Source organism: Asterias rubens, chromosome 9 (assembly GCF_902459465.1).
Source record: "Asterias rubens chromosome 9, eAstRub1.3, whole genome shotgun sequence".
Lineage (NCBI taxonomy): Eukaryota > Metazoa > Echinodermata > Asteroidea > Forcipulatida > Asteriidae > Asterias > Asterias rubens.
The window spans coordinates 338,820-363,864 of NC_047070.1; the positions used below are offsets into that span (position 1 = coordinate 338,820).

Sequence of the window (25,045 nt, forward strand, 5' to 3'; positions counted from 1 at the left end):
AATTTTGAAAATAAATTGAACTGAATTTTGAAATGATTTTATAGCTTTTTCCTATGGTGGAAGTTAAATTGACAGTGAGCCAACAATCAGTTCCTCCGGTTCCTCTCAAACACTGCTCAAAAGAGATTTACTCTCAAACCACACCTTATTATACCCCAACCAGTAAAAGAAGCAAATCCTACTTACAAAGTAATCAGTAACCATTGACTACATAGCAAAGGTCTTTTTCATGCAGAAAATTCCATGCATATAAAAGATAACTTTTCAATATTAAATATAAAAAGACTTTAAAAATAAGTTGATTGGGTTGCCGACTTTTATTCTAAATTACTTAAATTTTACTGCGACTTATTTTCCTTACTATAGTCTTCTTTATTTTTCAGATTAAACATTTCACTAATAAAATGTAAAAAACACAGCATCGACAGTTACTCATCTACAATAACAAAGATTCTGAGTAATATTTACAAACCCTTATCTTTAGACATGGGCATTTCATTTGACACGTTTGGTAATATTGCTAAATGTTGGTGTGTCCCATCATATGCCCCCCGACGCCCCACCCACCCCCCCCCCCAAAAAAAAAAAGCTGTGAAAACTGGGCTAATTCGGTCATTGAAGTTGCAAGAGAATAATGAAAGAAAAACACCCTTTGTTGCACAAAATTGTGTGCCTTTAGATACCTGAGAAAGGCTTCAGGCCAGATGTCTTTCTCATATTCAAATATTTTAGTGAGAAATTACCTCTTTCTTTAAAATTACAGAACTTGAGAGGGAGACGTTTTAAACTATCAACAGCTCTTCTTTGCTCATTACCAAGTAACTTTTTATGCTTATATATAATTTGAGTAATTACCAAGCATATCCAGTTTCTTTAAGACCTGAACTATTTCATCTTGCCTGTTTCTTGGATCAACGTTGACCTAGTTCTAACAGCTCACTTTCCTTAATCACATCTTCAGTTGACATAAATCCAAGAAGGTGTCGCCCAAGGCTACGTAGCTCCCTCATTAAGGATCTCTGAGTTGGGTCTGATTTAGCTCTTGAGTACGCTTTACTATTCAGAAGCTTGTCCACTAGGTAGTGTAGCCAGAGAACATTGGTGTGAGGGTTGTAGGGCTCCCAATCATTACTGTCAACAGGATATTAACACAAGAAGCAATTTACAAACTCAATCAAACATCTCAATTTCTTCTTTCAAAGTGTGATTCTTTAATGACATTTCTATTTAAGTGGTGGTTTTACATAAGGACTGGTTACAATATCCAATGTAGGGAATACAAAGAGCAATACTAAACAATGGACTCTGTCTACTTAGTAGTCACAATAAAAAAAACAGATACAATAATAATAGCGAAGTCTTATATTTAGCGCATGTATCCAGCAATATGCTCAAACTCAAGGCAAACCTCTTCACTTGCAGACAAGTGAGTAAACTGGGTTCTTTTTATGTGCATATACAACGCACAGAACCTATGACTTTATGCCTCATCTGAAGGATGAATCAAATGGTCAAGTGTCCTGCTGAAGGACGAAAGTGTTAAGACAAAGACTTGAAAACAAACTCTTCTGATCAGAAACAACAAAGCTTGAGTACAGTATTCTTGGCAACTTGGCCACACCATTATTCCATTAATGCCATTGTCTCTGTACTTACTCATTTTCATCTTTCATTCTCCGATAGACTTCAAACTGAAGATCACCCCGTCCAGTAAACAATGTTTCATCACTTGATAAATCACAATACACTGTGCAATCATCTAAAGAAAGATAAAAGAAAAGTCGAAGAAAATTGGTTTAAAAAAAGAGCATAATTTATAATTTTTGAATTGATATTTCTCTTAAAAGATGGAAGATCATAGGATGAAGGGAAACATGCACCAGGCAAGGAGTTCCAAAGAGATGCAGTACGAGGGCAAAAGCTACTGGAGTAGATTATAATATTCCTGTTCAGTATAATCTACACAAAAAGTAGTTGTGTATGGCTGACAAGACTCGAAATTACCAAACCACATAAAGGAGTTGCGCAATGTTCTTTTAATTTAGGGGATTTAATTTTCAATTTGAATCAAGAAAGCCAAACATCAAGGCTCAATTTCAGAAAGATCACAATATTACATAGATACACGATGCCAGTCACATCAAAGAGTACACACCTGGGACCTTTCTCAAACCTCGGCTTGGGCTCCAGGCTCCGTCTACTGATGTTCGAACCGCTGCATGCAATTCACGCTGCTCCAATAATGCAGGTTAAAGGCCAAGCTGCGCTTCCACTGCATACGCAGCACGCGGAGTCTAAGCCTGAGCCCGCGCTCAAGTAGAGGCTTAAGAAAGGGCCCTGTTTCTAGTTGCTTAATTTGTACCAGTCAAAATGCATGCAGTGTGTATTGCTTTAAGACTTGTCCCAGACAAAACACCAAGGATACATTCATATTGGCTTTTAGACTGTATATTTGTTATATCTATATTTCATCATCATGCCGACAACAGAAAAACTAGTAGGTAAAAGAATGGCAATAATGGCAATCAAAAGATCCAATTTAAAAGAAAAACATCCATATCCCATTGAGTCACAAAGTATTAACCCCTATGCACCAACGCAACACATGGATACTGTTAATCACACTCATCACTACGGGAAAAATGCATTATGGGTAAGTGTTTAAACACTGTGTGACCTAAAATGCACACACTGTACCACACACGCTCTCTATTGTATCCCTGTGGAGACATCTTTTGTTCTTTTCTTTGTCCCTGTTAAAAGACCTCTGATAGACTTAAACATTTCCTTGTGGAGTAACCCAGTCTTTAGAACGCCCCAATGGAAACCTTTTGTGTTCCCCCTTTTTTTTCCAGGTCTCCTTGAGGTAGTAGTGAACATGAAATCACAAGGACAACAATTCCCAAAATGACACAACCAAGATGGTTATGGTGATGACGTTAAGTAAACTGAGTTTAACATCTGGTATATCGTTGCAGTAACCGCTGCTGAAACAAAGGATTCAAACTGCTTCGCGCTACCAGGCAATCTCTGTGATCTAGTTGGTGAGACACTGCTATAGAATTGAAAGGGTCTTGAGTTTGAATCCAATCCGAGTAATATGCCTGTGTTTTTTTTTCTTCTCACAGGACTCAGTGTATGGTTAAACCCAATTTAATAACATTTATTATTAACTGCATTAAACATTGAGTTCCTGGCTGTGGCTGTTGTATGCGCCGTAGCACCTTTTAAACCTTTTTAAGGTGCTAAATAATTGTGTCTCAGAGTTCATCACTGCAATAACCTATCTTTTTGAAAGATTGTATATACTCAGCGCCTTGAGTACCTTGTTTGGTAGAACCGTGCGCTATATAAGACTTTGATATTTTTGATATTATTATTAATACACAATGGGAAAACAACTCCCAAAAATGCTGCAACCAAGATTATAAAGTCAGGTAAATGAGGTAAATGCTCGGTTCTTTTGAGCACACATGTTCAGAAAGTTGAATAACATTTTATTGGGATGTGCGCTTTGTCTTCTAGTTCTGTTAAGAAAAGAAAAGGACTTTTACCTTTTCTGAGTCGAGACAGAGTGAAGTCAATCATTCCAACCTGTACTCCATGAGCTTCAATCTTAATCTCATCTCCATTAAGATGAAACCTTATTGTCTTCTTAGATGTAGGTAAGATAAGGATATTCCCCCAATGGAGATCTCGATGTTCAAACTCCAATGCCTGCTCTGCTACAGCTAAAGATGAGGCTACCTGCTGTAGAATACTAACAGCTTGATGGATAGTCTCAAGCTTCGGTCAGAAAAACAAAACAAAAAGAAGGGTCTTTCATTAAAAATTATGATAAGTTTTATGTTTCAACTTCCAGGGATGTGTAAGCTACAAATACCAACTATAGAAGGAACTGTTCATTAAATCAAAACAAAGGCGGGCCTAGAAATAACATACAGCAATCGTGGTGGTGCCCTTTGCAAAGTTCAAATACAAATTTACATTTTCCATAGATGGGCGCCTTACAAGAGCAAAAAGTGCTGTGCCCTTTCAAGGGCAGTTCAAGCCCTAAAAAGGTGCATCGTACTAAATAGAGAACAACTCATGCGCAGAATAAAAAGTAAACCCACAATGTTTTCTGTGAATTCAAGATTTGAAGGTCACAACTCTTATGGATTGATGGAACATGTTGGAAAATTATGCCCCACGGAGTCAGCTGGGGTTGTGGGCTTTCAATTTGGAACTACTGGGGTATAGCCCTCTAACAAGGACTCTATTTTGCTTAAAGGTGTGGGAGTATTTTTCCAAGTTGGAGTCTAGTCAGTGTAATCAATCAAGGGTGGTTTTATTTTCGCTTAGCCAAGCTCAACCCCTCCCCCCCCAAAAAAAAAAAAAAAAACTCAACCCCTCCCCCCCAAAAAAAAAAAAAAAAAAAAAAAAAAAATGAAGTTCAGGTGTCAGAAAAAAAGTTTAAGATTAAGATAAAAATAAGATTTCAAGAGGCTCTGGGAAACTGTGAAATATTTTTTTTGAAATATTTGAAATTTAGCATTGGTTGCTATGGGAGAGTTTATATGTGCACCCACAAAGAGTAAGCAAATATTGTTCACACAGAGTTGTTGGGACTTGCTAATATTGTTTCCCTTTTACTGAAGAACCCCCTGTGGGGATAGAGTTTAACAAAGAAAAACGCTGTTCCATTGAAAACAGTACATGTATGTCATGTATGTACATGCCTACCCAGTATATCTTCAGTCCCCTATGTTACATACAATCATCTCACCAGAGTAAAACATTGACTAAAAGGTGAGAATGAAGAGTTTTAAACTAAATTTCATCTACTAATCAAAATGTTTCAAGGTACAAACTCACCGTCTTACTTTCCAGATCAGCACCTCCATCAGCAAACTCAAACACAATGAACAGCTGACCATCGCCAAATACATCTGGGCAAAACAATTAGTATTAATCCAAACGTTATAACATCAAATTTTGAAATGTGAACTTTCAAAAGTAAAATTCTCTGTTTTTAATGCAAGTTTCCATCAAACAAGAATTAAAAGCCACTCTCGGTAAGAGGCTAAAAGAAAAAGAAAACATTTAAGATAAAAATAACTCAAGGGAGCTGAAGGTAGGAATTGATATTCCTCTTATAACAGTCTAGATTGTATGATGGAGGGAAACAATCCCAGGCAAGGAGCTCCAAAGAGATGCAACTTGTGAAATAAAGCTGTTGGAATGGCTCTTTGGTTCTACAGCTATCCTTGATAAATATATTACAATTTAGGAAGCATTAAAGGCAGTGGACACTATTGGTAATTGTCAAAGACTAGCCTTCAAAGTTGGTGTATCTCAACTTAAGCATAAAATAACAAACCTGTGAAAATTTGAGCTCAATCGGTCATCGAAATTGCGAGATAATAATGAAAGAAAAAACACCTTTGTTACACGAAGTTGTGTGCGTTTAGATGGTTGATTTCGAGACCTCAAGTTCTAAATCTGAGGTATCGAAATCAAATTCGTGGAAAATTACGTCTTTCTCTAAAGCTATGGCACTTTAGAGGGAGCCGGTTCTCACAATGTTTTATACCACCAAGTTAGGTTTTATGCCAATAACTATTTTTAGTAATTACCAATAGTGTCCACTGCCTTTAAACTTAAAGAATTTAACAGAGAATTGCATATCTATTTGCATTATACATCTTTAGACTCAGTGCTATATAAGGCTGTTATTGCAAGTCCATACTAGGTTTCATACTCATAATAATCAAAAGGTTTTCAAATGAAAAATGAGTAATTCTTTGACATTTTTTTTTAAGTACATGTTTGTCTTGGAAACTGAATGTATCTTTATACCAGCAATATCTTAGCAGACCAATATTGATGACTTACAAATGTACCAAGATGGCTGAGCACTAAAATAGGCAACAGCAATATGATGAAATCCATACAAAATGCAGTAGTAACCTAACGTAATATTTAAATGAGAATTAAAAAAGAAACCTGAAGGTGTTTTTGTACTCACCTGGTCTGTCATTTTCTGATGCTTTTCTTGCCTTGTATTCATCCCATAGAGTGAGTAGTCTATCAGGGTAGCTTCCTTGAACACATGATACACTATTGACTTGAATAAATCCACCTGTAGAATTAATACCTCGTTCCTGTAAACCACTCAACTCCCTGATTCAAATATGACACAAATCAAGTTTTACAAGAATTTTTTATTAATCTCAATGCAAGTGCACAATAAAACATCGGAAAGACCCTTTTTCAGGATAAACAACGGAGATACACCTGACCTGAAGGACTTAAAAAAGGTAAGTTCCTTGGGATTTAAAAAAAGCAGTGCACTGCAGTGGTGTATAAGCGAGACATTTTCATTGGAAAGTGTAATACTGTACAAAACTTTGTTGATGCAGATAGTGATAGTCTTTACACACTCAATGAAAGTTCACACATACAAGACACCAACCCAAAACTCATTCCTCCATGTCCTACCATCGCCTCAACAGTCAAAACATCAGGCAAAGGGAATGATGCAAGACAGCCTTGCAATCAAGACTGCCTAGTGCCCTCTACCCGTTACACCACTGGGGTTAAGGGTCAAGACATGTATCAATGGACAAACCTTGATATGACAATCTCAGGAAGAATCTCCTCAAAAGACTTCTGTGGTTCACTGTTGACTTCAAAGTCTCCTTCGATTGGAATGATCTACAAAAGCAACAACAACATTAGTAAGACAAACATAAAGTTGCATGTACATGTACATGTTTACATATACTTCTTATTTCGATTTGTGTTTCAACAAAAAACAATTTGCTACAGCAGGATTTGAACCAACAATACTACTTATAACAAAAACCGTTTTTATGTAGCGCTTTTCACGCCAGAAGGGTATCTCAAAGCGCTTCAAACACTATTACCCCTGGTCACTGGGCCTTAAATCATTCTTAAAACCATCTCAGCTCCCTGGATGGTATACAGCCTGTGCGCAACATACATGTATGCGCTACTCAGCTAAACCAATCACAAGAACCATCACTGCCCTCACAGTTACCCATTTACCCCTGGGTGGAGAGAAGCAATTATAGTTAAGTGTCTTGCTCAGGGACACATGTGTCATGACTGGGATTCGAACCAACACTCTGCTGAACAGAAGCATCAAAGCTTGATTTTGGTGCTCTTATCCACTCAGCCAAGACACCCCACCTCTGGGTTAACATGTTGGCGCTCTTCCAACTGAGCTATCTAGCTTTATGTTGGTGTTCTCCAGTCATTAGAAATTACCTAGTCAGTTTATCTTGTGGTTATATTATTTGATTATTCTTAATAAGCAACTTTCTAATTGCAGAAAACAGAAAACGGAAAAACACATTTTTCTTTATGGCACTTTAGTCATAAAATAAAGTTGGATAATGAGATCTTTATCAGCTGTATACATTGTTGATGCAAGCTTGCATGACCCATGAAACAGAAAGAATTCAACTCAACTATAAATTTGGATGCAAAGACTGACATGTAAAGCTATGACTTATCTTAAAGACTATTATTTTAGGTTTTACCCATACACCTTGGTGTGTAAGCACTGTTTACTAAGTACTTTCCCGAAATCTGTGAGTAAAATCACAGTTCTTTTTTTCTTTTTCAAAGAACTCGGGAAAAAAACTGAGTATCGATGCTACTTTCTTATTCTTGGCATTGATGGTACGATACACCTCTCCATACACCCCTTCACCAATCTTAAGACAACTCTTAATCATTGCTGTATTTATACACTGATTGAATGATCTATGCATTGCAACCATCCTTACCTTAAGAGCAACTTTCTTATTCTTGGCATTGATGGTACGATACACCTCTCCATACACCCCTTCACCAATCTTAAGACAACTCTTAATCATTGCTGTATTTATACACTGATTGAATGATCTATGCATTGCAACCATCCTTACCTTAAGAGCTACTTTCTGATTCTTGGCATTGATGGTACGATACACCTCTCCATACACCCCTTCACCAATCTTAAGACAACTCTTCATCATTGCTGTATTTATACACTGATTGAATGATCTATGCATTGCAACCATCCTTACCTTAAGAGCAACTTTCTGATTCTTGGCATTGATGGTACGATACACCTCTCCATACACCCCTTCACCAATCTTAAGACAACTCTTCATCATTGCTGTATTTATACACTGATTGAATGATCTATGCATTGCAACCATCCTTACCTTAAGAGCAACTTTCTTATTCTTGGCATTGATGGTACGATACACCTCTCCATACACCCCTTCACCAATCTTAAGATAACTCTTCATCATTGCTGTAGTAATACACTAATTGAAAGATAGACATTGCAACCATCCTTACCTTAAGAGCTGCTTTCTGATTCTTGGCACTGATGGTACGATACACCTCTCCATACACCCCTTCACCAATCTTAAGACAACTCTTAATCATTGCTGTATTTATACACTGATTGAATGATCTATGCATTGCAACCATCCTTACCTTAAGAGCAACTTTCTTATTCTTGGCATTGATGGTACGATACACCTCTCCATACACCCCTTCACCAACCTTAAGACAACTCTCCATCATTGCTGTATTTATACACTGATTGAATGATCTATGCATTGCAACCATCCTTACCTTAAGAGCAACTTTCTTATTCTTGGCATTGATGGTACGATACACCTCTCCATACACCCCTTCACCAATCTTAAGATAACTCTTCATCATTGCTGTAGTAATACACTAATTGAAAGATAGACATTGCAACCATCCTTACCTTAAGAGCTGCTTTCTGATTCTTGGCACTGATGGTACGATACACCTCTCCATACACCCCTTCACCAATCTTAAGACAACTCTTCATCATTGCTGTATTTATACACTGATTGAATGATCTATGCATTGCAACCATCCTTACCTTAAGAGCAACTTTCTTATTCTTGGCATTGATGGTACGATACACCTCTCCATACACCCCTTCACCAATCTTAAGACAACTCTTCATCATAGCCGTAGTAATACACTGATTGAATGATATAGGGGCTTCTTGGTTACATTGCTGTAGGATCTTCTCTCTGGCGGTGATCAGACAACCTGTGGATCGGCTCTTCACTGGTGTTAAAACTTCCTGCAAAACATCGAAAAAGGTTGATCAATATTACAGTCGTAGTCAAAGAAACAAAAGTTTGAAAGAGGCCAACTTGTTGGTTAGAAGAAAAAAATTAGGGAAGATGAGGGCAGTGAGGGGTGTTGAAATATTCATATCTACATGATGGATTTATAAGAATCCTTTCACATCCAGACAAACTTTTACACACAGTGCTTTGAAGCATCTTCAATAATAACAGAGACAAGCTGATCAGAAGAGTGTTTCTGATCAGAAGAGTGTGGGTTTGAGTCTCGGTCATGACACTTGTATCTTTGAGCAAAATACTTTCCCATAATTGATTTGATCTTCCGATGGGACATTTAGTTGTAGATCTTGTGTACTAGGATTGGTATAAGAACACTAATTTTGGAAAGAAAGGCGTTATCCCCAGTGTTTCTTGTTCACATGCAGTTGTAGCAGGCCCCCTAGTTTACAGATTTCCTCCAGCTTAAGAGTTAAGTTCCCTTTGAGGCATCCTTGGTTTCATTCCCAGAAAAACAATAACAAGTATAAACAACTCTTAAGGAGTACAATTTGAGAAGATGAGGCAATGTTACACATACCTTGAAACTATGAGCAAGTTTGTAACCGTTTGACTCCATTCTACTCTCTGAACAAACATCTTGAATTCTGTCATTATCAACTGGTTCCAGTTCTTGAGCTACAAGACTTGACGTCACATCTCTCATCCAACCATTCCTCTTCTCCTGATCAACGTCTTCAATGTCTTCATCAACTGGTTCCTGTTCTTGAGCTACAAGACTTGACGTCACATCTCTCATCCCACCATTCCTCTCCTCATCAACCTCTTGAATGTCTTCATCATCAGATGATACTGAAATGCAGCTACTTGTATCAGGTACCCTATCATCATCTTCATCTTTGTTGTCCTTTATGTCGCTCTGGACAGATTTATAAGACGAGACTGAAGAGTTTGAATACTGACTAAGGCAAGCGTCTGATAGCGGAGTGACAATCACCGAGCAAGGACTAATAATCTGTTGTAGTTGTAAATTCTTGCCATTAATATGAGTTCCTTCAGTCAACTGGTGTGGTGTATCTAACTTGACATCTTTAGCACAAGAGTTATTAAGATCGAGAAGTGAGATCTCATGAGAAAGATCAAACAGGTCTAGTGTATCTGCATATTTCAGTTTACATGTTCCACACCTGCAGTTTGCTTTGTGATGACTAACACGGCCAATTCTTGCATGTGAGTTATCTTCATATTTCAGTTTACATGTTCCACACCTGCAGTTTGCTTTGTGATGACTAACACGGCCAATTCTTGCATGTGAGTTACCGTTTTTAGCAATGCTGGATCTTGTTACTGGCTTTCCTGACTGAATAACTGAACATTCATTTAGTTGGTGGGGTATTGATGGGTTGACATACAATCCTATTGGAGTACTGGTTTCAACACTACCTTTCTTTCCTGTACACAACGATGTCATTGGCGAGTCAAAGACACTTTCCTCTGAGGTTGTCCTGGTAACCCTATCTTTACCACTACAATTAGTGTCATCAGCTGAGTAGCCAAAGAGATCACAGCTTGTGTCAAAAATGCAATCCAGCGTATCTGTTCGTCCTCGTTTGCTCAATGATTGCGAGCTTCTTTCAATTGGTGAATGAATCAAATCAAAACGAGTCAACAAGTTTGTTAACTTTTGATTTTCAGGTTTCACCTCCGTCGTCTCTACATCCCCCTTATTTTTAGACCCATTTTTCCCACGTCCTTTTCGACTCAGCTTGGTAAACTTCCTTCCTCCAGCTGTAGGTGGAAGGTCCCTCACAGTTTCCTTTGAATCTCCAGCTGTAGGTGGAAGGTCCCTCACAGTTTCCTTTGAATTCACAAGATTTTCTTTGCCAGTCGCTACTTTTCTTGACAAACCTGCTCTAGTTGATTTAGTCCGTGGCTGCTCATTATTGCCAGGTCTCCCCTAAAATAAAATGAAAATTTTAACATCTCGTCAGTGCAAAAACTCTGAATCTTCTCCAATGCAAAACAGTTTTATCCTGGCGCTCATTGGTTTTTTGTATGTACTTGTACACCCTGGTTTTCAAAGGCGATGGCTTCAGATTGGGAGTTTTGGATATGGTTTGAAAGATGTTTTAAAGTGTAATAAACTAATATAATGTTCAACACAAACTAAAAATATGTCAACACAGTGGGGGGAATTGGTAAAAAGAATTAATTTTAACTCAGACCATCCAAAAATGACAACTCAGATGAGTTGGACACATCCAGCAACCCACCGATGAGCCACTCAACATCTATGCTCTGTACTCCCCATCGCATGGCCGACGCAAACAAGGTCGTCAGCGCCTGCTGTACCCTGAGTACATGTTCATTGGAAGATTAGTCTCCTAGGACTTTCTGCTCTCTCTGCTTGAGATTCAGAGAATAGCACAAGACAGGAGAAAATGGGTAAAGCTTGTGTCTGCCTGCTGTGCAGCCGACTGATGATGATGACGACGAATGAATTTTTAACGCAGTAAGTAAAACAAAGTTACCTTTAAACAGAATGTAGTAAACCAAATAGTGTTGACTTTAATTGATTGTCTTCCATAAATCTAATTAAAGAAACACGTTGCCTTGCCTTTGAAAAGCGTTCTGTAAACGTTTGTTATAAAATGCATATGGGTAGAAAGATGTAAAAGTAGAATACAATGATCTACACAAATATGCCTCGAAATTGCGTGGTTTTCTTTTTACCTCGTCGACTTACACGGTCAGCCATTTATGGGAGCAAATTTTTGACTCCCATAAATGGCCGACCGTAATTGTTCGCGACGTAAAAGGAAAACCGTGCAATTTTGAGTGATACTTGTGTGGATCATTATATTCTACTTTTAAAACATCTTTCTAACCATAATATAACAAACAGTTGCAAATGCTTTTTATAGACCTACTCGACCGATCCAAGGCAACGTGTTCCTTTAAATGTTTTCCTCACCTTGAGCGCCTTCTTGGTTTGCCTGGCATCTCTCTTAAGAGGAATCCACTCATCATCGGATGAAATCTCAAAGATGCTCTTATTCTTATCATCATTACTGAAAATAAAAGTGCAATTAAGAAGAACACCAGAATTCAACCTTGTCCTGCATGTTTTTAATGTCCTTGTTTCATCTGCCTTCAAAGGAATTTTGTTTTAATAACAAACAGAACCATTTTGTTTTCAAATCATAATTGATGCAACTTTGCTCTATGACTTGTTTCAGTGTTCCATTTTGGAGAAAGAATGAGTAGACACTAGACAGAAGAAAGAAAAAATATCAACCTCTACCCTTGCAGGTACCCATTTTCCCCCCGCACAGTGATGAAGAGAAGCAATTAGAGTAAAGTGTCTTGCTCAAGGACACAGCCAGGATTCGAACCTACACTCTGGTGACTTAACCACCACAACCTGAATTTGATGCTCTTTTAACCACTCGGCCAAGACACTCTACAAAGGAATCTGCTCATCCATTTTTTTTGCTCCAAAGAAATAGAGTTTATCTTTCACAAACCTGTTACTATTAGTGAGTGCAGAGGAGTGACTATCTGTGTTCAGATCAATTGAGAAGTCACACAACTCAGGTGAGCTGAAAACATGCTGCTGTGACTTGGTCTCATTCTCAGGAGAGATCCAGACATTGGCTGCAATTGTTCGCTTCTTGTGTCGTCCGTAAGTTCTGATCACTCGAGAGGGGAAAGCCATGGTGGGTACAAGTAGTCTCACTCAGTCTCAGTGGCTACGTTCAATATGGATATGTTGTGTTGCTTGCAGCATGCTTTGTTTTAACAGTCTTTTATTAATTCCTGAAAGAAAGCAGAATATAAATACATTGCTCACACAAAAGTAGAATTATCAGACTTTGGTTTGTGTGTTTTGCTGATTGTTTTGATTTTAAATAAAAACATCTCCCTGAACTCCCAATAATCAGTCTTGTATTTTTACTACTCTAATCACAGAAACTGAAAAAAGTTTTAATTTGCCAAGTGCTGGCACACAGCGAGTGTCACTCTACTGTGTGCCAGTGAGTGTGACTGTACATTAGTAATAGTTGCAATTCAATAATCATAACCCTCAATCCTCCCTACGGTCAGTCAGGAGGATGGAGGGTTACGTTTATCACAACATACATTTTTATCTATGTTAAGTGTATTTGCTTTGTTGTTGATGTCGTCGTTGTTGTTCAAACCACTATGATTTTTTTCTGCCAATACCAAGGTCGCCAAGGACGAAGAACATCAACTGATTGAAACTCACACAGACCCAGTTTGTCATGTTTGTCAGATCAGCACGGAAGCTACTCTCACATTTAGTATTAAAAAAACTGGGGAGCTGTACTCCTTTTTTTTCGAAATTTTGTCATTATTGGGCAATGACTGATATAAATATAATGACAAAATTTCGACCAATAACGGCGATAATGTCAAAATTTAGACATTCAACTTTTCAAGTTTAATTGAGTAAAAATCTTGTTTATTCATCAAGTTTAAATCAATTATTTAAACTATTAGCAATGCTTGCTCCTTTTGCTCTAAGTTTCCAGAGACAATGATCAAATGAAGCATTTGTTTTTTTATTGTGAATTTACGTAACCTATTTGGAAAGAGTTTGAAGATTGGTGGAAAAGCTTGTCGAACGATGAAATAACTTTAAATTTTAAATCCATTCTTGGGTCAAAATACTGACCAGCCAGACTTATTACATAACCTTTGCATTTTGTTGACAAAAAAGATAATATTCAGAGGTAGGTAAGGTTTAATCCGAAAAGGATTTCATGTTGGTAATTTAGTAAAATTTAATTTTGAATTAGAAAAAAAAGATTGCGACTGGCTCAAATGCAATATTACAAAGTTGAGGATTTTGGTTTAGTTGTGCTTGAAAGTTGGATAAGTTTTCTTTGTTTTGTCCTCTATTCTTTTGTATGTTTGTTTGTTGTGAATGTGAGTGCATGAAAAAAATAAAAAAATAAAAAGTGCTTATTGCACTTTAAAGTTTAATATATAAAAAAAAAATTAAAAATCAATTCAACTATCAATCAAGGATGCAGATTGACGAAAAGCAAATAGGAAAGGAGTGGGGTAGACCCATTAAGTTAACTGGGGCGCTGTACTCCTTTTTTCGAATTTTGACATGATTTTGACAACATCGGTCGAATCAACAAGCTGATCGTTTAAATTTCAATATTAATAATAAAATTGATCGGAGGGTTAAACAAAAAATCAAAAAAAATATTAGAAAATGATATAAGGCACATGGCTTCTTTAAGCCTAGCCTGTATTTTTTTCCCAGAATGCTCAGCAAAATATTCAGTCACATAATTTGATCATCATGAATTGTGAATTGAAATAGTGTTTGATGAAACTTTTTCGGTGGGCAAATATTTTTATATGGCCTCAACATTATGACATATTTTTGTACCTTGTAGAAATGCCTAAAATACCAAACTTTTTGCATTTACAAGTGCACATATCCAGTCCAGTGGAGCCTTACGTGTTTCTAAGTTTTGGTCAAGGGAGAGGAGACTCTTTGCTTGGCAAATAAAACCACACAATTTGTATCTAGGGACTGTTTACATCGCGCACAGAGAGGTAAAAGATTTGCCACGATTTTAGGGACACCTCGAAAACAGGACCTCACTGTAGGAGTGGGGTTAAAACATTACAAAATATTCTTCTAACATCAAATTCAAATAATTAACACTACTGACTTGGCACCATGCACTGGCAACAACATCTCAACATACATGACAGATCTAGATTACACTAACTTGATAAATGTATTGCTTGACGCTGTGTGTGTTTTGTTTTGTTTTCTTTCACTTTAAGTTATTAAGCACGTCCACAATCACTCACACAGTACAGGGGGGGGGGGGGGTACAGTGCTCTTCTGTATCTGTATGGTACTGCACACAAACTCCACTATCGGGATATCAATGGTGCAGGCGCGTGGTGGCTAGTAGTGGATTAGTAGTGGGCCCCCCGAATAAAGGTAGACATATGCATGTCAGTTAGTCTTGTCTTGAAAGAAAGTGTCTATAGTAGGGGATTTGCGAATGTTTACAGGGAGAAGGTTCCATTCGGCCATGGTTCTTGGTAAGAATGAGAATTTATAACAGTCTTTCTTTGTTGTGGGGTGAAGAAATGAGGTTGCAGAGGATTTCCTTGTTTGAATTCCTACTGTGGCAGGTTGTGATTGATACCCGTCAGAGTTAATGGCTACAGAATGATGAATAGATTTGTACAGAAGTGTGAGTCTTGAGGTAGCTCGTCGATTTTCAAGGGATTCCCATCCCAGCTCTGCTATCAATATCATTGATGAGACACTGCTAGTCCTCCTAGAATCTTTACAGACAAACCTGGCTGCCCTGCGTTGCACTGCTTCCAATCTGTTCTTTTGATCTTGGGTATAAGGGTCCCAGACTGATGCACAGTAGTCCAGCTTCGGACGGACTAGGGTCTTGTAGGCTATGTCCTTCACCTCTTTTTCAGTGCCAGTTTTCTCCCAGGCAAAATAATGGTTTAATGAGCTGAAATCTGCGGCTCGTCGTCAAAACACAGCTTTACAGTCACACCTACCTTTTTTAAGTTAACAGTATTGTTAAATAGCTGGGCAACTCCAGAAATCGAGCCTTTTGCCTGCACGGTGACACACAACGCTACACTAGAAATTGCACAAGCCACCATTTTAAAGATTGCTCTCAATTAAGAGACACGTAATCTGATTGGTCAATTAAACTCAGTCGTGCATGCGCACAAGTGGCCGTTCTGACTGTTATGAAACAAGATGGCTGCGCCCATGGTGTAGACAATGTTTTTGTGTTGCGTAAGTTTTGCATGTTTGTTATGATTTGGTTCCGATGAACGACAAAGTTCTCGTTCCACAGACGAAGTGCGCAATAATAAGGAACTGCAGGGGAGTACTGTGGCTGGTCTGATTAAAAGGTTTGTCGAAAGATCTGTTTGTTTCAGCATGGAGAAAGTTATATTTACGCCAAAAACACTGCTCTGCCTCTGTCTCTGCTGCTCTCGAACTTGGATTTCATGGAATAAAGAAATCCACAGTGCCAGCAGTGCGTCGTAATCGTATACCAATACCATCATATTTGTTTTATGGAGAATATAATAATAAATAATAATAATTTGAGGGCCTAATCATCCTTACTCGCAGCTAAGACTAAGAGCTGAATTGCGAAGGACGCGGCTACAACGTGTTCGAGAAGTAGGCATGCAAGGTCGCATTCAGCTGCCAGCCACATCAACCCATTATGACCACGGAGCACAGCCAAGATCGAAAGTGTTGGATTTTTCCTGAGGGAGGAAAACCGGATAGTCTGGAAAACCCTCGTGGCACAGCAGAGAACCAATGCACAACTCAACTCACATATGGCCCCGACTGGGAATCGAACCGGGGTCACCTTGGTTGGTGAGAGGCGAGCGCTTTACGCACAAGCCAACCGTGCCACCCTATCCCTAGAAAGGAAACGCCATGCGTATACCATGTCAGGATGTATACTCAGTATTCAGAACCAAACACTCCTTTTATTTTAAAGGCAGTGGACACTATTGGTAATTGTCAAAGACTAGCCTTCACAGTTGGTGTATCTCAACATATGCATAAAATAACAAACCTGTGAAAATTTGAGCTCAATCGGTCATCGAAGTTGCGAGATAATAATGAAAGAAAAATAACCCTTCTCACACGAAGTTGTGTGCGTTTAGATGGTTAATTTTGAGACCTCAAGTTCTAAACTTGAGGTCTCAAAATCAAATTCGTGGAAAATTTCTTCTTTCTCGAAAACTATGGCACTTCAGAGGGAGCCGTTTCTCACAATGTTTTATACTATCAACCTATCCCAATTACTTGTAATCAAGAAAGGTTTTAATTATTTTTAGAAATTACCAATAGTGTCTACTGCCTTTAAAGAGACGATGTTAATATTATTATATTTATAATTATGTTGTCTAGTTTTTTAGTTCAGTTTATGTTCAGTTTATTTCCACTCATCCATCATAACCAGTTTTCTTACTTAATCAGTTGAGTAACATTGAATAATCATTATCTATGTGGGCCATTTTCATTCTTAGTTTAAGAGTACATTCATTAAAGACTTGTTTAACTTACTATATATAGTAAAAGTTAGCCCAGGTTGGACTCCTTTGTTGCATACAACGCGCAGTGGCACTGACTATATGACGTCCTACCAGGCACTGACTATATGACGTCCTACCAGGCACTGACTATATGACATCCTACCAGGCACTGACTATATGACGTCCTACCAGGCACTGACTATATGACGTCCTACCAGGCACTGACTATATGACATCCTACCAGGCACTGACTATATGACGTCCTACCAGGCACTGACTATATGACGTCCTACCAGGCACTGACTATATGACGTCCTACCAGGCACTGACTATATGACGTCCTACCAGGCACTGACTATATGACGTCCTACCAGGCACTGACTATATGACGTCCTACCAGGCACTGACTATATGACGTCCTACCAGGCACTGACTATATGACGTCCTACCAGGCACTGACTATATGACATCCTACCAGGCACTGACTATATGACGTCCTACCAGGCACTGACTATATGACGTCCTACCAGGCACTGACTATATGACGTCCTACCAGGCACTGACTATATGACGTCCTACCAGGCACTGACTATATGACGTCCTACCAGGCACTGACTATATGACGTCCTACCAGGCACTGACTATATGACATCCTACCAGGCACTGACTATATGACGTCCTACCAGGCACTGACTATATGACGCCCTACCAGGCACTGACTATATGACGTCCTACCAGGCACTGACTATATGACGTCCTACCAGGCACTGACTATATGACGTCCTACCAGGCACTGACTATATGACATCCTACCAGGCACTGACTATATGACATCCTACCAGGCACTGACTATATGACGTCCTACCAGGCACTGACTATATGACGTCCTACCAGGCACTGACTATATGACGTCCTACCAGGCACTGACTATATGACATCCTACCAGGCACTGACTATATGACATCCTACCAGGCACTGACTATATGACATCCTACCAGGCACTGACTATATGACGTCCTACCAGGCACTGACTATATGACGTCCTACCAGGCACTGACTATATGACGTCCTACCAGGCACTGACTATATGACGTCCTACCAGGCACTGACTATATGACGTCCTACCAGGCACTGACTATATGACATCCTACCAGGCACTGACTATATGACATCCTACCAGGCACTGACTATATGACGTCCTACCAGGCACTGACTATATGACGTCCTACCAGGCACTGACTATATGACGTCCTACCAGGCACTGACTATATGACGTCCTACCAGGCACTGACTATATGACATCCTACCAGGCACTGACTATATGACGTCCTACCAGGCACTGACTATATGACATCCTACCAGGCACTGACTATATGACGTCCTACCAGGACTAATTATACCATGTGGGAATTTGTAATTGAAGTTGCTGGACTGTATTTTCCATAGCTCTCATGTTCCCATATTTTAAAATCCTTTTATTTTAATTACATTTGTTTTGTTTGGTTTTCTTCCTTTCTTTTCCTTTGATTTTGTTGGGGATTGAACAAATTGACTTGAGTTGAGCAGAGTTGCCAACAACATTCCGTATTAACATCGCCACTCTACCAATTCTCATTTTGTGTCTTGTGACATAATAAGTTTTTGTTTTTCTTTTATTGTATTCCCACTGGAAAGCAGGACTAAGAAAATGGCGTCTGCTGTTGCTTTAGTACAAGGTGCCAGCCGAGGGCTTGGTCTTCAATTCTGTCGAAGCCTTTTACAACAACGTCCAGGAACTCATGTCATCGCAACTTGCCGTGATCCACAAAGCGCTGCAGAACTCTTGAGTCTCAAGGTAAATATCACGTATTTTGTGTTTTATGTACATCTCTATGTTACTAAGAAGGCTTCAAGGTTTGCTTGCCCTTTCCTATCATTATGTTCAAACCTGACTTAAAGTAAAACAAAATTATTGATTAAAGTTAAATTAATACAATTATTTGATTTTGATTTGTTGGCAGAGTGCAAATAGCGACCGTTTAGAGATAGAAAAGATTGACTTAGCTCATCCAGAAGACATCCAAGAAGTAGCAGAAAAAGTCAAACAGAATGGAGTAAAAAAGTTGGATCTTCTCATAAATTGTGCTGGGATGTTACACCCATCGGGCAAAGGGGAAACAAGTCTGAGAGATGTTACATTGGAGGTAATTCAGTAATAGCTGATTCCTGCAGATTGTTATGTTTGTGTTTGATTTGATTTGATGAGTTTAACAATCAAATTCTGCACTGCAAATAGTGTTAGGCGGAGGGGTGTCTGGCTGTCTTTTGGAAACCCTGTTTTCAATTTGGACAGCCTGTTTAATCTGTCATTTACATATAAATGAACTGTAACTGAACAATTTGGACAACATTTTTTTTTTAATTTCCACCACATTTGAACACCCTTTTAAAAGATCCTGACTAAAACCAGATTGATTTTATTGTGTTCCTTTAGGGTTTGTCTGCTACTGTAACAACCAACGCATTTGGACCTCTACTGATGGCTAAACACTTCGCACCATTACTAACTAAAGGCTCTGGAGCTTATGGATCAAAGTCACATCAGAAACAACATTCAGGAATTATTGTGAATGTATCTGCAAGAGTTGGATCAATCTCAGATAATATAGGTTAGTATTTGGCCAAGCAGCGGTCCAGTTCACCGAACCCAAGCTCTAGTGTTGTCAGCAGCAGAGTGGGGGTTCGAATCAACGTCATGACAATTTTTGGCCCTTGATCAGGGCACTTGAACATTTTGTTTTTGTTTCTGTTATTTTTGCACATAATATCAAATGTTTCAATTTTATTTTCTAGCTCCTGGCATGGCGAAACTACTGTTTGATTTACTAACGCCACACTACCTTTTAAGAATCTACTACCCTAAAAGAAAAATACTAAGTGTTTACAATGTGTTATTCTACAGGTCTTGGTGGTTGGTACAGCTATCGTATGTCCAAAACAGCACTGAACATGGCAACTAAGAACCTAAGCATTGAGCTCGCTAGAGGGCGCTCTCCTGTTGTTTGTGTCAGCATTCATCCAGGCACAGTAAATACTGATCTATCCCGACCATACCACAGAAGTGTACCAAAAGATAAGATATTTACTCCAGAGTATTCTTCAGACTGTATCCTTGGAATTGTTGATGGATTAACCATGGATGACACGGGAAAGTTTCTTGCATGGGATGGTCAAATTATTCCACATTAAATTAAGTGATGTAATTCTAAAATTTGTCAGTTTATCCTACAGTAGTACATACACAGATGGAAGCCTCAAAAAGCCTCAAAATAAAACAGAATATTTTTCACTGAATAGCCGATGTCATTTTTACGTAACAATTTAAATTCTATTTATATTATCAGGTATAATAATCTTCCTATTTGAACTGATTTCCAGACCCCCCTCCAGATTATTTAGTAAGAAATATATTAAATTAAAATTGTTATTGTTATTGTAGGTATTTGTAGGTCAGCTGTGTATAAAAACAAATGTTTACATATTTAGACGATCAATGATTATTTTCAGTTTAATCTATTGATAAAATTTAACCCTATTTATATGTTAATTACCAGACATTGGGGGCGGGGCAAGCATGGACAAATACATAAATATGGGAGGTTGCTTATTGTAACAAACCATTCATCTGTGCATCTTTTGGGATCTCAATTGGGGAGAGGGTTTTAGTTGGGAGGGGAGGGGGGTTATTCCCTCCCCTTGTCCTCTTCTGTTTATGCACCTGGAAATAAGATTTGCATTATACATGTACCTGGCTCAGTCACAAGTGCATGCTCAAGATGCATTCTTTAAAGGAACACGTTGCCTTGGATCAGTCGAGTTGGTCTTTAAAAAGCATTTGTAACCGTTTGGTAGAATACAATGATCCACACAAATTTGCCTCGAAATTGCGTGGTTTTCCTATTACTTTGCGAACTAACACGGTCGGCCATTTATGGGAGTCAAAAATTTGACCCCCATAAATGGCCGACCGTGTATGTCGAACAGGTAAAAGGAAAACCATGCAATTTCGAGCGATACTTGTGTGGATCATTATATTCTGCTTTTAAAATATCTTTCTAATCATATGCATTTTACAACAAACGGTTACAAACGCTTTTCAAAGACCAACTCGACCGATCCAAGGCAACGTGTTCTCTTAAACTCTATTCAGTGTTGCTATGTTACATGGTTTGGGCAAGCTTTCTCGCGTTACCATAATGGATTGTTTGCCATAATCTGCTCATCTGATTGTTGCTATGGGCAAATACTGCATTGAATCATGTGATATATAGCTACAGTTGGTTTGGTCAACAAGTCAAATGTATCAAGTTTGAGCATTTAACAGTAGCAGATCTTGACATTGTGGCGTTTGTTTCTTTGCAAACGTCTTTTTAGTGAAGCTAAAATCTTGTGCTTATTCTCCGCCATGCTTGTTTTTGTCTATTTATCTGCAATATTTTTACTGCAGTTTAGCGAAGTGAAACAACCTTGTATTCATAAGCTTGTTGTTAAGAAATGTTCAGGGTTAAAACATGTGTGTGATAAAATTAAGTATTGAGTATATCAATAATTAAACCTGTTTCTGAAGTCTGTGGACAATTTTATTGCAGTAATGATTGTAGTTATGATAAATCTTAGAGCCAAGTTAGTCGAAAGTAACTTGTTTGGTTAAAATGTACGCGGTTATAAGGTTAAAATTCAGCATCGACCGAGAAGCCAAACGTTGGAATTGAGTTCTGATGCAGTCAAACCACTTTTCAGTGTAGTTATTGCAGTCAGTCATCCCCACACCACCACAGTCATCCCCACCTCTTGAAAACGAAATTGCATTGACTGATATTTGGGTGTTGGTAATGCAAATTATTATCACCTAATTACATAAAAATAACAATTTATTGAAAGTAATTAACGAAATAGAAATGAACTCCAAGAATCCGTAAGGACAGCTACACTAACTGTTTATCTAGCTAGAACTTTATCTGCACGAGGAACATTCGATGTCCACTTGCGGGCCGGAGACAAAAACTGGCAGAATTCTAATTTGACAAATTATAAAGATATTCTGTTCAAAGCAGGCATGTGAGATTTCCTCTTTTAAGCTGATTTCCTCTTGGGTTTTGATTTTCCTCTTTTTTCGTGGGTAGAACATGCAAGTCAAAGCCAATGGAGCAATTGTTGTCTAAATCGGTATCCAATGACGTTCCCTGAGTGATGGTGTAATAATGTTCACTCAAGGATGTGGACCATACAAAACGAGCTGCACTATTGTGTAATCATTGAACTCTGTCAAATCAACTTAATGTTCACTCAAGGATGTGGACCATACAAATGAGCTGCACTATTGTGTAATCATTGAACTCTGTCCAATCAACTTAAACTTCAATTCCAAAGACAATGACCAATTCAGAAGTTTATTTCAAAGTGAAAGATTCTACATCTGAAATTAGACGTTCTGTACAAAGGGTCTCTTTCATAATGTTCAAGCTTTTATCCCTTTAGTCCCTGCACCGCCCGAGTTTGCTGAAAACCAATTTCTCAAGATTCTTGCAGTAAATTACTGGAAACGTAGTTCGCATTTTAACAGATAGCCATGGCTTAATATGTATGTACAATTTTTTACCCTTTCGATATATTTGTATAAAAGTACAAGTTCTCATGGGAACAATAAATGCCTCAAGTTAAACGTCTACGGTAATTTTTATGGCGAATATTTTTTGTGCACGGATGAAATGGACACAATAGATTTTCAAGGCTTTTGCCTGGCTCAATGCTCATACTGATTGAATGCTAGGAGGTCTCATTCTTAGAAAAAAAAAAACAGAATTCAAATCAACATAAAGTGTTTTCAACAGTTTCTTAAGAAATTAATGACAACTTTAATACTTGCACACGGAGCCAAAGAGTAAAATCTAACATGTTGAAAGACTTAGGTAGCTAACCAGTGTATCATTCGGTTTTGTCAACATCTAATCGCGGGTGTAGGGTCAATTGCCAAGAATGATATGCGTACCCCATAATAGACACGTCAAAGTTTCAGTTTAATATAGTGCTTCTTGCTTGTTGAGAAAACGGCAAGACTCTCACTGTATGTCGTTATAAATTGAAACCTTCTTCATTTGGCGATAATGGGTAGTACTAGCCCTAGCGGCCTTGTACAGCACAGAGGAAGAGTCATATAGGGCTACGATTGGTATCAGCCAACTCTTGTCATATTGAGGGCATCGGTCATCAGACACGAAAGACACTTCAAAGTCACCTGCAGTCGAGGCGAGCTTCGGAGAATCAAATGTTGCAACGTACATTAACCCGAGGGAGGGCGGGGGGCACCCAGACGAAATAAAATTGGCAAGATACTTCACGTTATACTCGTAACCATCTCCACAATAAGGCTTTTGGGTGGGTACAAAAAATACACAAACTCTTTTACAATGTTATTACAAAGTATAAAATATACCTTTAAGAGTCAATACTGACGGATCTTTATATCACCCTTGCTAGCTGTTTCCATAATTTGCATTGTATGGTCTTAATCATTATGACAATGGAAGACTCGGTTACTTTGGTAACCATTTAGAAACCGTAAGGCTGGTATCCACACAACGGCGTGTAATGTTTTTTTAACGGTGTAGCAGATACTATGCACTGTAACCACAGTGTTAAAGACACTGGACACTTGGTACTTGTCAAAGACCAGTCTTCTCATTTTGGTGTTTATCGACGTATGCATAAAATAACAAACCTGTGAAAATTTGAGCTCAATTGGTCGTCAAAGTTTGGAGATAATAATGACAGAAAAACACCCTTGTCACACAAAGTTGTGTGCTTTCAGATGCTTGATTTCGAGATCTCAAGTTCTAAATACGAGAGCTTTACTATCAACATCTCTTAATGGCTTGTTACCGAGTTAGTTTTTGTGTAAAAAAATATTTTGAGTAATTACCAATAGTGTCCACTGCCTTTAACTTTACGCGCGAAATGTTTCATTTTGTAAATGTTGCTCGCTAATTACTTTTGAAGGGTTCGTATGAATCATAATTTGTAAGAATATAATTTCATAGCATCGGCCTTTCTCATAACCTTTACAGATAATTTACAAAATTCTGTTTTCATTTTTTTTGTGGCGTTATATCCTACGTTGAAGCTCATGGTATTTGTAAAAAAGAACATAATTTATAATGAAATTATAACAATAACAAAGGTTATAATATATATTTGGTCTGCGGCAACGCCACCTTGCCAGGTAGCGTTCGTTCCTTAGAGAAATGCTACAAATCCTAAATAATAATAGTAGGTATTAGAAAATCACAATATTGAGAACGGTCAGCAATCACGTGACAGCTCCTCTTCATCGTCCCCATGTCCTTGGCCCTAATTAATGGAGCTGCTAATTAATGGAGCTGCTTCATCAGAAAATACTTTCTCTCAATTAAACTGGTCCCTGGCTCTCTCTGAAGTGAAACTAGACATGTGAAATAAATTGTTTTGAGACCAAATATTGGACTAAACTGTTGATAATTGCTGATTATAAAATTAAAATATGACCTTTGCATAAAGAATAGTTTTATTTAAATTGTTTTGTGGAAAAGTTACTGTTATTCTCTTCACGTGAAGCCTAGTGACAATCACGATTTTCTCTCAACCTGAGATGTATATTTGAAGTCCGTATTGCAATAAAGAGTTAAATGACCTTAGTATGTATTGAACCAGTTTGAATTAAGCTAATAGTGTCTTCAGTGACAGTCTATTGACCGCTCATTGTGCTAATTAATGACGAAATGAAATGATCA

The 25,045-nt window shown here is 38.2% G+C and overlaps 2 protein-coding genes across 5 annotated transcripts; one reads left to right on the top strand and one right to left on the bottom strand.

Moving 5' to 3' along the window:
* Positions 1-796: 796 nt before the first annotated feature.
* LOC117294957 lies at positions 797-15,817 on the bottom strand. Its single transcript, XM_033777513.1, has 11 exons — positions 15,726-15,817; positions 12,665-12,956; positions 12,112-12,208; positions 9,718-11,094; positions 8,924-9,133; positions 6,614-6,699; positions 6,011-6,165; positions 4,858-4,931; positions 3,555-3,786; positions 1,657-1,759; positions 797-1,131 (listed from the first exon to the last, which is right to left on the bottom strand). The coding sequence occupies exons 2-11, from the start codon at positions 12,853-12,855 to the stop codon at positions 912-914; spliced, it is 2,745 nt and encodes a 914-aa protein (XP_033633404.1). The 5' UTR covers positions 12,856-12,956; positions 15,726-15,817; the 3' UTR covers positions 797-911.
* On the top strand, positions 15,599-21,131 carry LOC117294959 (C-factor-like). 4 transcript variants are annotated; one of them, XM_033777517.1, is made up of 5 exons: positions 15,599-15,609; positions 18,918-19,074; positions 19,241-19,423; positions 19,714-19,888; positions 20,182-21,131. In XM_033777517.1, the coding sequence occupies exons 2-5, from the start codon at positions 18,928-18,930 to the stop codon at positions 20,466-20,468; spliced, it is 792 nt and encodes a 263-aa protein (XP_033633408.1). In that variant the 5' UTR covers positions 15,599-15,609; positions 18,918-18,927; the 3' UTR covers positions 20,469-21,131. The 4 variants fall into 4 exon arrangements, with proteins under 4 accessions (XP_033633408.1, XP_033633406.1, XP_033633405.1 ...); XM_033777515.1 differs by lacking the exon at positions 15,599-15,609 and adding an exon at positions 15,930-16,091 and having other exon boundaries at positions 18,915-19,074; XM_033777514.1 differs by lacking the exon at positions 15,599-15,609 and adding an exon at positions 15,930-16,091.
* The last annotated feature ends 3,914 nt before the right edge of the window (positions 21,132-25,045 follow it).

Coding starts and splice junctions, on each gene's coding strand:
- LOC117294957 (XM_033777513.1), bottom strand. CDS start 12,855: ATGGCTTTCCCCTCTCGAGTGATCAGAACTTACGGACGACACAAGAAG. Junction 9,134..9,717: donor AACTTGCTCATAGTTTCAAG/GTATGTGTAACA, acceptor GATGTTTTGCAG/GAAGTTTTAACACCAGTGAA. Junction 3,787..4,857: donor CTGATCTGGAAAGTAAGACG/GTGAGTTTGTAC, acceptor TTCTGACCGAAG/CTTGAGACTATCCATCAAGC.
- LOC117294959 (XM_033777517.1), top strand. CDS start 18,928: ATGGCGTCTGCTGTTGCTTTAGTACAAGGTGCCAGCCGAGGGCTTGGT. Junction 19,075..19,240: donor CAGAACTCTTGAGTCTCAAG/GTAAATATCACG, acceptor ATTTGTTGGCAG/AGTGCAAATAGCGACCGTTT. Junction 19,889..20,181: donor ATCAATCTCAGATAATATAG/GTTAGTATTTGG, acceptor GTTATTCTACAG/GTCTTGGTGGTTGGTACAGC.